We start from the raw sequence: 12,909 nt of genomic DNA on the forward strand, positions 1-12,909 counted from the left end.
TGCAGAATCAAGATGGTCTCGAGGTGGAGATGCTAGAGGGAATGCTACTCTGTTTAACCACAGGCCTAGTCTATTTTGTGGGCACTGTAATCTACATTTGAACTGCACTGTTGGTTGTTGCCTAGAGGTACTGGCACTTCTGCTGTGATTTCTTTCCAATTTCCTTTTGAACATAAATGTTCGGTGGAGGTATACAGTACTTTCTTCCTCAGATGTAAAGATTTGCTTTCATCTGAGAAAATAAAATGGTAAGAATTTTGGACCGCTATAATTTCTGCCTTAATTAACATCACTGTCCCATTTAGGAAATACCATGATTCGTGTAATAAAAGTCACTAGCTTGTCTTCCAGCTTTTAGGCCCTAAATCAGGAAAACACTTGCTTAACCTTAAGTACCTGCTTAAGTGCTATCCTGAATAGGGTGCTTTCTTGAATCTGGGTCTGTGTTGAGAAGGAATGAACCAGCACATCTTGTGCTTTCTCTCACTGTTCACTTTACTGTACTGTTGAGTAACATGTATAAGTGGCTTTTAATTTTATCACTACCAAATACTATGGCTGCCATGATTTACATATCATGCTTTGAAACCAGTCACATTAATACATAGTTATAGATACAATATACAAACAAGTACACTGCCTTTAAAAACACACCCTAAGATCATCAAAAATATATGTGAGAATACAAATTATGACCATCACAGTTTATATAATACATTTGATTAGATCAGTACAGTGAAGGATTTTTCATGGGGGCATATTTCCCATTAGACATCGATCAGTTAAGAATACTACACTGATAATCACATTTCAAACCTGATTTTCAAATTTCTTTCCTTTAACAGTCTGTTAGAATGAGTGTAAAGAGGTACATTAGTGCTAAGTTCCTTCCATGTGTGCAAAGGGGCATGGATTCTGTAACCACATCTGATCAATGTATTGATGACATCATGATGTACATACATACACAGTCACTTTTAATTTTATTCATAAAATATTTAATAAACAAAAGGACAACTGACTGCACTTATCTTTAATCACACAGTGTTCTTAGGATGCACAACTTAATCGTAACAACAATAATTTGTAGCGGCAATTAGTATATTTCAAAAGCCTGAGAGGTTTGAGAATGAAAAAAAAAACACTCAACAACTTCAAGTGTTTATACAAACATTTCATTCTAAACACCGTAAGTCTGCAAAATGGGGCCGGAAATCTCATGGAATCCAGTTCTCATGAGCTATCAAGTGCTTCCTACTTCTGATTGGGCCAGAAGGATCAGGAGAGTTGCCTTTCTTTTAGTATTTCAATTTCCACTCTCCATGGAAACCAAGAATTTAAGAGCAGTGAAAAATAATTCTTTATAAAAAGTTAATCATGCTCATGAAAAGTCAGAGCTGGGTTGAAGTGTTGGTGATGGTTCAGACCAGTTCTAATTTTATCCAAATCAGTTCTCCCTCACTTGACTGCTCTGTTTCTATGAGACACAACACATGCTGGTTTGACTGGGAAACTTCTAGCCAGCGCATGAGAAAAAGCTGGATAACTTTTGGACATGAAGAAAAGCTATTTGCCTTTAGGAGCCTCACTAGTAGTTCCCCTGTCCAGTCCTTCCAAATGTTTCTAGGATAGCACCAATACTCATACCCCAAACACCTTTGGCAGCAAAATCATTCAGCCCTACTGAGACTGACCTTTGTAAAGCACTTTGAGATCTACTGATGGAAAGAATGAGGCACTGTTATTATTATTCCACAAATGTAGCAGTACACTGTGTGTTAAGTATGTTTTCACTGTCAAACTTATAAGTATCAGGCCAAGATTTTTTAAAATGGGTGCCTAAACTAAAGCTTGTCTGTCTGTATTTAGGCCCCTAATAAGAGGTCTGATTTTTCACAAATGCTGAGCATCCCACTACTCCTTTTGAAAAAAAAAAATCTAAGCCATCAGTTACTAACAAAGTACAACTGGGTTTAGCCTCAGTCAGATTGTAGAACACTGAAGAGAAGCGATTTACATCCAACTGCTCTCATTGATGTATTTTCTCCTCTGCTGGCTGTGTTTGCATGGCTCACATTGCTCAGCTCCTCTTACAGTCCTGTCCTTTTTAGGGAAAAAAATCTCCCAGTGAGCTGCCTGTGAGCCTGAGAGGACTGCCAACTTCAGAGTGGGGAGAAAGAGAGAGACGGCGAGATAAGTAAACGCGTAAGAGATCCTGAAAGGTCACTGGGTGCCAGGATGGACTTGTGAATAGATAGCTGTTAAAAGCCAAGAAGAAAAACCAAACTTGTTCTCTGCTGTGCTTTCCAGTGAGTCTGACTGTCAAGAATGAAAAACCAGGCCAGTGTGCCCAGGTAAAGCAGATTAGAATCTAAAGCAGGAGGAGCCAGCAAAAGCTATCAAGCCAAAGGCCAATCAACATCATTTCATTTTGGTAGACGACACCCCCATCAATTCCCGGAGACATGAATTGGTCGAAGTAGGGGAGTCATGGGATAGATAACAAATCAATCTACAAGAATAGGTCTCAGAAGTACCCTATCCAACTGCTTCTCTGTGTGACACAGTGAGAAAGGTCACATCTACTACACTGTACCCTGTTCCTCTGACTTCAAGAACTTGACATCTGAAGAATTCTCCTATTTAGTTCAAAGGCTGATGTGAGAACACACACTTGTACCAGCAGCTTGGATTTTATCACAATTCAAAGACACAGAATGAAATCTAAGAGCCAGATTCTGATACCCTTATCCACAATGACAACAACTCCATGAGTAGTTCAATGGGACCATGAGCAGAATAAAGTACTACTAAGCGTGAGCCCAGGGCATCAGACCCTGGCCTTGAAGATCTACATGAAGCTGACTATACAATTTCTCTGCCTTATGTATGCCCCAGCTGCTGATTGAGATCATTGTTTTCCTGCCTCACTCCATGTTTTACTGCAGTGCAATTGCAGTTAGTTTAAATCAACATCAACTGGAGCAAAAAGTTCAAATAGGCTCAAAATAGTTCCAGCTGGCTGACCAGTTTAGATCTCTTAGAATTCTATGTGCACTGGACTAAATTGTGCTCTCAATTACACCTATGACTTTCCATTGAAAGGAGAAGGAGAGAAGAATTTGGTGCAATGTGTCTGTGTGACACTTATGGCAATGTCCTAGACAAACTTAACTGAATCAAGCTAAACCCTACTGAATTAAGTTCAACACTTCTGGAGTTCATTCTATTAAAAATGCAAATGTTTGTGTATTATTGTGGGTTGTATGGAACTCCTTTAGCAGGAAAACAGGATTAAGGTAATCTCTTAGATATATCAGAAACTTCAAAGGATTTGGGGGACAATACATGTTAAGTGGATTTCCTAGGAAATACCTGGGGGGCGAGGGGAATGCAAATGACCCACCTCAAATCCATCCTTTTGAAACTAGGCATTGGGGAGAGAAACCAATTGTATACTGACTACCTGCTTCTGAAAACTCCAGTTCAAAGACCTCCAACCACATGAGTGTGCTAGTTCTGAGCTGAGGCTGTTGTGAACTTGTGCCCACAAAAGAGACTCCTTTGAGGGATTTGAAGGACTCACTTGCTAGAAATCATGCTGGAGACAATTGGAGGAGGGGATCTCTGGTAAGATCATACAGTATGCATGGAGATTTGTATTGTTTTAATGTGTTTTTTCTGAAGTGCTTTTACCTTAAGAGTAAAAGAGCCTTGCATAGGACGTGCTGTGTAGTAACTTCTAGCTGTTGGCAATCACTGTATTATTAGTCTCTGAAGAGACAGTAAGCAGGCCTGTCTGGGCAGACTGCTGTTTGCTGGGAATATCACAGTGAAGGCAGGGAACTGTTCAACCTGGAAATACCCCAGTCAGGAGGGATAGAGACACAGCTATCCACCCAAGAAAGGGAATGGCTATGGGGAAGGAAGCCTAAGAGTGGGTACACTTGCTGAACCAATAAGAGGAAACAGAGGTGCAGTTGACCCGAACTGTGACACTCTGCGTATAGCAGACCGCACATTTTTTTATTCTTGTGTACATTGTTTCAAAGGCCCCAAAACAGGGAGGACAGAAGCACCGGTACGTGCTTAAGCTTTCCAGGGCTCCAATTAATCTCTTTGTGATTCAACCCCCTGAATAGTTACTAAAATTTAGGGAATGTCAGTTGGACTTGTACTGCATTTCTATCTCCTGATGTGGAAGTGCTTATTGCATTTTGCATAGTTTAGCAATTGACCCTTTTACAGTTAACACCCTGCTGATGAGCTGTCCTCCTAATCTTGATTTCAGGGGGGTTGTTTTAAAGATCCTACAAAATCTTGACTAGCTAGATCATGAAGTCTCCCACCAGACCTATGGATTTGGAGTTGATAGCACAGGACTAGGTTGTTGCTTAGCAGTCTACCATGCGCAAGGGGCAGTCAGTGTGTAGCTGCACTGCCCCGGGGCAGACGTTGAAAGTCACAATTCAGTCCCCTGCTCCTCCCTTACTCCAGTGGGAAGTAATCTGCCCCAGTCCTTTACCAGACAGAGATTACTTCCCTCTCTTCATGTTGCCTCAGCTATGCTGACTGGTTTGCTGTGGGGCTTAGTCAAGGCTCCACCTTTCCCATCCCTATTCTGCACACCTGAGCTGGAGGAGGAGTAGTGACTCCTCAGAGGCCGCTCTCCTTTCTGCACTGAGAGCTGCGATGCAGGTAGCCTGCGCAAGACATTTGATGCCCCCTCATTCCCTTGTGCAAGCATGTAGGGCAAGCAACGATCTTGTGCTTAATCATTCAGACCTTCTCCTCATAAAACTGCGAGCCAAGCAGTGTGAAATATCACCAAGAGAAGATTTTATGGAGCATAGTTAGAATGGCATTCAATGTAGCATGGAATAATAGCTTTGTATTAATTAGTGTAATGCCAGAAAGCCTTTGACTGAAGGTTGAATAGAAAAGGACAACTGAAAATACTGTAGTGTTGGTAGCTCAGTGTTTCACTTATGTCAGTAGTGCTGTGTCCGTTTACACCAGCAGAGAATTTGCTCATAGGACTCCAAACCTCCCACTACAGGATTGTACATTTCTTAATAATATAGTTTTCAAAGGTACACAGAAGGTGAAAACTAGATCTGACTAGAGATGTGGTAGAAAAAAAATTGTACTCCATTTTGCTAGCAGGCTGAAACTCAGGGAGTCACAGACCTGAAAGCTTAAGACAAGATCTCGTGAAAGAATGGCTGACTAAAAAGCTTTATAGATTTCAGAGTAGCAGCCGTGTTAGTCTGTATCCGCAAAAAGAACAGGAGTACTTGTGGCACCTTAGAGACTAACGAATTTATTTGAGCATAAGCTTTCGTGGGCTACAGCCCACTTCTTCGGATGCGTAATGATTTGGAAGGATTTTCAAGCTCTTCTCTTACCTTGTCTTGCTTTTTTACAAAAAATAATGAAGTCTGATCGTGCTAAGGTAAAGTAGTAAGATTCCTTTCTTCTGGAAATTATATTAGAAAGAACAGAACTGCAATAACCTTTCCTCCTAGGTGAAATACAGAGGACTGAGAGGCAGGTCACATCTTGGATGACTATAGGTGTGATGGAGAAAACTCTATTAACTGTGCATATAAAAGAGTCCAAGTTAGAGCGATGTGAATCAAGAAGCAAAGCTGAGCAGGGGCTTTTTTTATTTTTGTAGAGCCGAACATGAGAGAAATCACCCTTGCAGTTCCAGGTGCACCCCTCAACACAACATCAATTCCAAGGAATACATATTGAAATGTTATTTAGAGATTTCCATTTATATTTCACGGACTAATTGTTGGGGAAATGTGTAGACATTAGCTCAGATTCTCTGGCCTAGATAAGCTGTTTTCAACACTGGACAAAGTTATTACTTATTATGGTAGTGCCTGTAGGCTCCAACTGAGATCTAGGGCCCACTGTACCCTACAAACACAAGGTGAGAGAGAGCCCCTACCCCAAAAAGCTTAGACAAGGGTGCAGAAAAGTTACTTCATGGCTCCCTGGGGTCAACAGGGGGGTTAATTTGATCCCTGGCACTCATGGAACCCACATAGGATAAGGGTGCTGTAGAGCCGCTAGACTGGGGGAATCCTCAAGAGGCCACTTAAGACACCTTTATAGCCTCTTTTGTGCCACTGGGTCCATAGTCCATAACATGCGATTGGAAATGTAAAGTGGGGAATTATACTCTTGACAAACTCATGAGCACTCACATAGTTTGAAACAACAATTTCAAAATTTAGCCTTACATTTTTTTGTAAGTGCTGTTTGGGCTCGAGGCATTTTGGGAAAAAATACATTAAAAGGCCCTCACCTGCAATTTGCATTTATTCAAAAGTTATTTTAAGCTACAACTGAAGTCTTTTAGATCTCCAGAACATGAGTGTGGCAATATTCCACTTATAACTAGGGATGGGCGTGCCTTTAAATGTTCAGAGTTCAGGTTAGGTCAGATACAAGTGTACAAAAGGCTGAAAATATCATAAGAACAGTTTTCTCACGGTATTTTGGCATTTTCCTTTGCAGACCTGGATAGAAACTCAAAGTGAAGTAACACATAGTGGAACATCTCAGAACAGTGGTGGGCAACCTGCGGTCCGTCCGGGTAATCCGCTGATGGGCCGCCAGACAGTTTGTTTAAATTTGCACAGCTGCCTGCAGCTCCCAGGGGCTGCGGTTTGCCCTTCCCAGCCAATGGCAGCTGAGGGAAGCAGCGGCTAGCACGTCTGTGCGGCCGCGGCCACTGGGAGCTGCGGGAAGCTGTGCAAATGTCAACAAACTGTCTGGCAGTACGCTAGTGGATTACCCTGATGGGCCGCGAGCAGCCCGCGGGCTGCAGGTTGCCCACCACTGTCTCAGAACCTCAAATGATGGTGCTAAAAATAGGTCAATGTTCAGGGGCTCCTTACCTTATCTGAGCCCCTTCACTCATCCTCACTCTAAAGTTGCATCTCTACTTTCCCCCACCCCCATTACCAGTCCTGATCTGCTTTTGAAGACAGATAAGTGCACGTCAAAATAAACTTTGGAAAAAGGACACAACAAGTACGCAGCTTTGTGCTGGCACCTTTCTCAGTTTTGAACTAGCAGCCCCTTTTTGTAGGCAAATAGCCCAACAGCAGCCACTGAAGTGAAGAAAGTGGAAAATCCAACCAGCCTCAGCAGTCCTGGTATAGATGGCAAGTTTCTCTCCCAAAAGGTAGTAGTGATTGGCCGGGCTGGGACATCCTGGAAGGGAGAACATTCAGTATTAGTGCAGGATCACCTCCGCAATGAAAGGGAGAATATAAATATCAACAAAAACAACGAGTCCGGTGGCACCTTAAAGACTAACAGATTTATTTGGGCATAAGCTTTCGTGGGTAAAAACCCACTTCTTCAGATGCATATTTTCTCTTTTAAACAGAAGTATATTATATTCAGGCAAGGTCTGGCACTCTTTTGCTATTAATGCCCTGTTGATGAATCAGGAAACAACCAGAACAGGGTAGATAGCTTCTACTTGAGAAAACGAATTAAACAGGACATGTTTGTTGAGGGTCCCTAAAACCTGAAATTAGCATATTTTAAAGAACGAGACCAAGACTGGCCATTTGCATTCCCTTGTACTCACTTCAATAAAAAGAAGAGCTGTTTAAAAGGCAGGAAACATTTTTTGCCAAAATTTTATCAAATTGTTCCTTATTTTTCTCATCAAAATTTCAGCAAAATTTTTTATCCAAATAAAAAAAAAAAATTCAACCAGCGCAATTAAAAGTAGCTGTGAGCAATGAATATACCTGAGCTTGAAAAGCTTCTGAAACTACAATAGGTTGTGAAAAAATACGAGGCCCAAAGCGTTCTCATCAATTTAAGGTAAGCATGGTAAAAGATACCTCTACAGATTTTTAGCCTTATTAAAAGTTGAATACTCTTTCCTGTGCCACATTTACAGAGTATTTAGACACCCTCAACCCTCTCTGGGTACCTGTCATGTTCCCAGGTATCCATGGACAGTTTTGGCATGCAGTAGAATAGTAATTGTAGCTGTCATTTATGAACGTAAAGGCAACACATATTTTATCTCATCATTAATATCAAAGGGAAGTTCACAGGAACTGAAGGAAAACTTACAACTGATTCTGGTTCTGACTTCCAAATTTCACCTTCTGAGATTTTCCCCATGGAACACAGTATCTGAAAATAAAGAACTGATCAGTTCCATTCATTCTTTTAAAGGGCAAAACATTTGGCTTTCAGTTTTTGGTCTAAGCTGATGCTGCTATAATCAAGATAAGGTCTTAGCAAATAAGATTGTGTGTATTCAGATTTAACAGAAAATCTGATATTTGCACATCAGTTTGCTTGGAGGGGCTGTTATTTACTGACATACTCCCAGAGAAGCACCTCTTTCCTAACTGTGTAATCACTCCAGTGTGAGTGATGGTGGTTTTTCTATGAAAGAAAAATAATGGTTCAGGATGAAGGAGTGGAAGGAGCCTCCTTAACTCATTCAGACCCTAACTCAGCAAGGTACTTCAGCACATCCCTAATTTCATATGTGAGTAGTCCTGCTGAAGTCAGTCAGGCTGAAAATTAAGCACAGGCTTAAAGATCTTGTTGAACTAGGGCCTCATATTAACCACAAATCTGTGGGCCATATCCTATAAAATTGACATCAAAGTAGTGCACAAGACGTGTAGATGTAAAACAGGTACATGCAAAATGTATTGGAAGCTAATTTAGAAAAATGTTGCCCCAACACAGGAATAGGATCGAGGTCATGTGAGGGAGGGAGAGACTAGGGTTCAGTGCCAGAAATGCAAAATTTATTTTTAAAAAACTAGTTGGTGTCTATTGGTGGACATGAGAAAGTTCTAGGGTTACATGAACCAAGGAGGAGAGTGTGATTCACAATGAGGTGAACATTACTTTTTTAATGCGCATGTTTCCAAAATATAATGTGGCTATCTTAATTTCTTGTTATTCTATCCCAGTCCTTTGCAGAATTAACAACATCTGATGTCTCCTGAGATGTGGTCCCATTTCAGACAGATCTAAGATGATTGGCAGGTCTATCTATGAGTTAGCACAATTAACAGTGTTATGGGGATTGATTCTTAAGTATACATCACTCCCAGGATACAGCTCTTTCCTGTTGCCCAACGTCTAAGCTCTTCAGAGGTTCTGCTTTAATGCTTGCATCACTTGACACATGACGATACTTTATTGATTACCTCCCTCATATGAGATCCCAAAGCTGACCCCTTAACCTCTTATGAAACAAATATGAGATTTCTTTTGTTGAAGTGTATCTGCCCATAAACCACAATGCTTACAAAAATAGCTAGGAAAATGGCATTTTTACAGACAATGAAGTGTGTATGTTCCTATGAATCATCATTATTCAGAATCAACCGAGCACGGGGCCTAACTTGTTCTCCAGGCCGGCAGCACAACTATCATTCTTGAAAATAAACTTTGGGGCTGAGCTTTTCAAAGCTGCCTATGGGATTTGGGACACCATTGTTGCCAATTCCTGTCCTTTTATTGCAAGTCTGACAGTATTTGATGTTTAGCTTACAGCTCCAATTCCTAGAGACACATGATTAGGTAAGAATCTCAGCTTTAAAAAATTAAATGTCTAGCCCTCACGGTTGCAGAGGAAAGCTTGAAAGCATGACCTGGGTGCTCCGAAAGGCTCAAAAATGGAATTGCAAATAAAAAGAACCCAATTTTAATTTTTTTTCAAATCTCATTTTTAATCCAATCTAATGATTTTTAAATGCTTGAGATTGGCAATACTGAATTTTCCTTAAAATTAATTCCCACTGGGCATCTAAATCCCTTACATGGCTTTGAAAATCTCAGCCTTGATTTTGCAAAACACACTTAAATGTTCTCCCAATGCAGCATGCCATAAGTGTGGGGCTGTACCTCTCTAGCTGCTCTCTCTCCAGCCTGCACAGCCCCCTCCATGTACCCGCTCCATTCAGTAGCTGTCTCTGTTCCAGCAAAGTAGATCCTACCAACTGGCTGGCGAATGATCCTTTAAAATGGACAAAAACAAGTCGTATCAGCCAGATCAGGAAAGCATGACAAAATTCCTTGGGTAAAAAACAGGAGAAGGGTGCTTTAAATATCAATCAACACTTAAGAGTTAGCAATGCAGCAGGCCATTAGGATAGTCAGCCTTTCATTACATTTCTTACGTTAGACACTTCCTGGTGCTCCTTATGTTTTCTAAAGGCTCAGAAAGTATTACTGCAATCCTGCTAATGCTATTTTTGAGTGTGATTCTGGGGCTCATGGAAGTCTAAATGAGAACTAGACTGAGACAAGGCTTGTTCTCATTGTTATCATAGCCAAGACTCTAGAGATGAAAGATGGAGTCGCTAGCACTCTGAATGGCATGCTGTAGCCCCCATGACACTTTCCTGGATCATATAGCTTTGCTGGGATCTGCAATCATCTACTTTAAAGTAAGTTCTGTCTACTTTAAAAATTGAAGGCACTATATGGTCATAAATCAGGATTTCTTTAGTGCTCTTAGCTAGTTTAGAATTGCAGAAATTTACATTTCAAAAGGGATCCATCCAGAGCACTTAACTGATGTGACAGACCCAGACCAGTGGGGTACAGGAGTCTGGTAGAGGGCAAATATACTGGTCACTGGATGAGTAGTTTTCTGTTCCCTGAGTGACCAGAGCAGGGGCTGCATTAGAGAAATCAGGAACCTGCTAGAACCAGTTAAGGCAGGCAGGCTAATTAGTACACCTGGAGCCAATTAAGAAGAAGCTGCTAGAATCAATTAAGGCAGGCTAATCAGGGCACCTGGGTTTTAAAAAGGAGCTCAATTCAGTTTGTGGTGCGAGTGTGAGGAGCTGGGAGCAAGAGGTGCAAGGAGCTGAGAGTGAGAGGGTGTGCTGTGGAGGACTGAGGAGCACAAGCATTATCAGACACCAGGAGGAAGGTGTTTGGAGGAGGCCATGGGGAAGTAGCCCAGGGAGTTGTAGCTGTCATGCAGCTGTTACAGGAGGCACTATAGACAGCTGCAGTCCACAGGGCCCTGGGCTGGAACCCGGAGTAGAGGGCGGGCCCGGGTTCCCCCCAAACTTCCCAATTGATCTGGACTGTGGGTTCTCCCAGAGGGGAAGGTCTCTGGGCTGTTCCCCAACCCACATGGTGAATCTCTGAGGCAAGAAAAATCTGCCAATAAGCGCAGGACCCACCAAGATAGAGGAACTTTGTCACACTGAACATAAATGAATGGCAACAGGCAGGTCAGCCACTGCTGCTTTTTGGGGTCACTCTTGTTTTCATTCAAAAACCTGAATCGGGGAGGACAATACATGGTGGCACAGTAGTTACTGCATTAGGCCCTGTCTGCTAATAGGAACAGTCCACTGAAGTTACTCATGTTCATAAATATTTACAGGATCAGGCTTTTTTACTTTATTTTTAAAATACCAATAAAATATATTAAAACACACAAAGGAAATGGTAATGCCAATCCCAAATCTGAAAAGCAAAGTTGTCATGAAAATTTACCAGTTTGGGCACACAAATTAAAACAACCCCCCCTCCCCCCACCCCAAACAATCAAGCAATCTACTCACCTACTCTTCCCTATAGTCAATGATGAAAGTGAAAATACTAATAATGAGACTCATCCATCAAAAATACCTAATCCAGGCAAGTGGGGAAGTAAAATTTTACAAGGCTGTTTGAAGTATTCCCTAAGCAATACTCCAGGTATAAAGAAAATTTGTTCACAGAGGACTTATGACCCTTACAAAGGATATTTATCTGATCATTCTTATCTTTCTGTTGTTGAGTCCCTTAGTGAGACACTGTACCTTCCAAAGTGTGTCATTATCCCCGGTGGGAAGTAAGCTGTGTAGCACCCGCCAGAATACTGCTCCTCACACCAGTTCTTCTCTTCATAATGCACTGGCTGTAAAACAGAGTTAATGAAACCTCAGAAGGAGGAAAAACCCCTAAGGATGAAGCTATTACAAGAACTGAGAAAACAGCAGTGAAGAATAGCTTATGATTTGTTGTATTACTTTACAATGCCTGACTAGAGATGAGCACATTTAACAAGTCTCTTAATGCAAAGTGGATGAGACATAAGCCTTAACTTCAGACACTGCTGGCTTTTTTTACTGGTTAATTTGGACACCGTAGAACTGGATCCTCCTAATTCTCTTGTTTATGTAGACTTGTGCTTCAGGCAGCAGAGACAACATGGAGTCAAATTCAGCCCTGGTGTAAGCAGGTGTAATTCCCATTGTATTCAGTATAACTGCACCTGCTTACTCCCAGGCTGCCTAAGGCCCCAAAATCACGACTGGAAAGGACCCCCATAACCCATCCTTACTTATATACATTACTCAATTGCTCTGTTCTGTTCATTCCCATTGGGGCACCTGGCATTGGCCACTGTTGGAAGACAGGATACTGGGCTAGATGGGCCACTGGTCAGACCCAGTATGGCTGTTCTTATGTTCTTATACAGTGAGTCTGCAAAGTATGCCACTTTTGTGCAATACAGTATGTGGGAGCTATGTGTAAAATGGCATGCTACTGTGATTCATATCTAAACATTTCAACCACCTAAAATTGCCTTCAATAAAATAAAGGATGTTTATAATATAAAGCAAACGAGTTTTCAGAAACTGGGAGAGCATAAAAACCCTAACAGTCAGTTCCCCTTACTAGGAAGGGAAAAACAGAAAGAAACAAAAGCAGATGTTGCTATGGGAGGGAGCAACGATGAGACCAAGGCCGGCTCCAGGCACCAGCCGAGCAAGCTGGTGCTTGGGGCGGCAGCTTGTAGGAGGCGGCATTCCGCCCAATCCTAGGGCGGCGCGGCCGTTTTTTTTTTTTTTTTTTTTTTTTTTTTTTTTTTTTTTTTTT

General features: G+C 41.6%; 1 protein-coding gene across 1 annotated transcript in view; it reads right to left on the bottom strand.

The window, feature by feature from the left end:
* Positions 1–6,981: 6,981 nt before the first annotated feature.
* LOC113406360 (amine oxidase [flavin-containing] B-like) overlaps positions 6,982–12,909 on the bottom strand; it is a 47,796-nt gene continuing 41,868 nt past the window's right edge. Inside the window, exons 12-15 of the mRNA XM_029911295.1 lie at positions 11,847–11,944; positions 9,925–10,036; positions 8,122–8,184; positions 6,982–7,236 (exon numbers count right to left, since the gene is read on the bottom strand). Coding sequence (XP_029767155.1) covers positions 7,081–7,236; positions 8,122–8,184; positions 9,925–10,036; positions 11,847–11,944 — 429 coding nt within the window. The 3' untranslated portion in view covers positions 6,982–7,080. The remainder of the gene's footprint in view (positions 7,237–8,121; positions 8,185–9,924; positions 10,037–11,846; positions 11,945–12,909) is intronic.

The sequence above is a fragment of the Terrapene carolina genome, unplaced genomic scaffold, assembly GCF_002925995.2.
Source record: "Terrapene carolina triunguis isolate 2854851 unplaced genomic scaffold, T_m_triunguis-2.0 Scaffold26, whole genome shotgun sequence".
NCBI lineage: Eukaryota > Metazoa > Chordata > Testudines > Emydidae > Terrapene > Terrapene triunguis.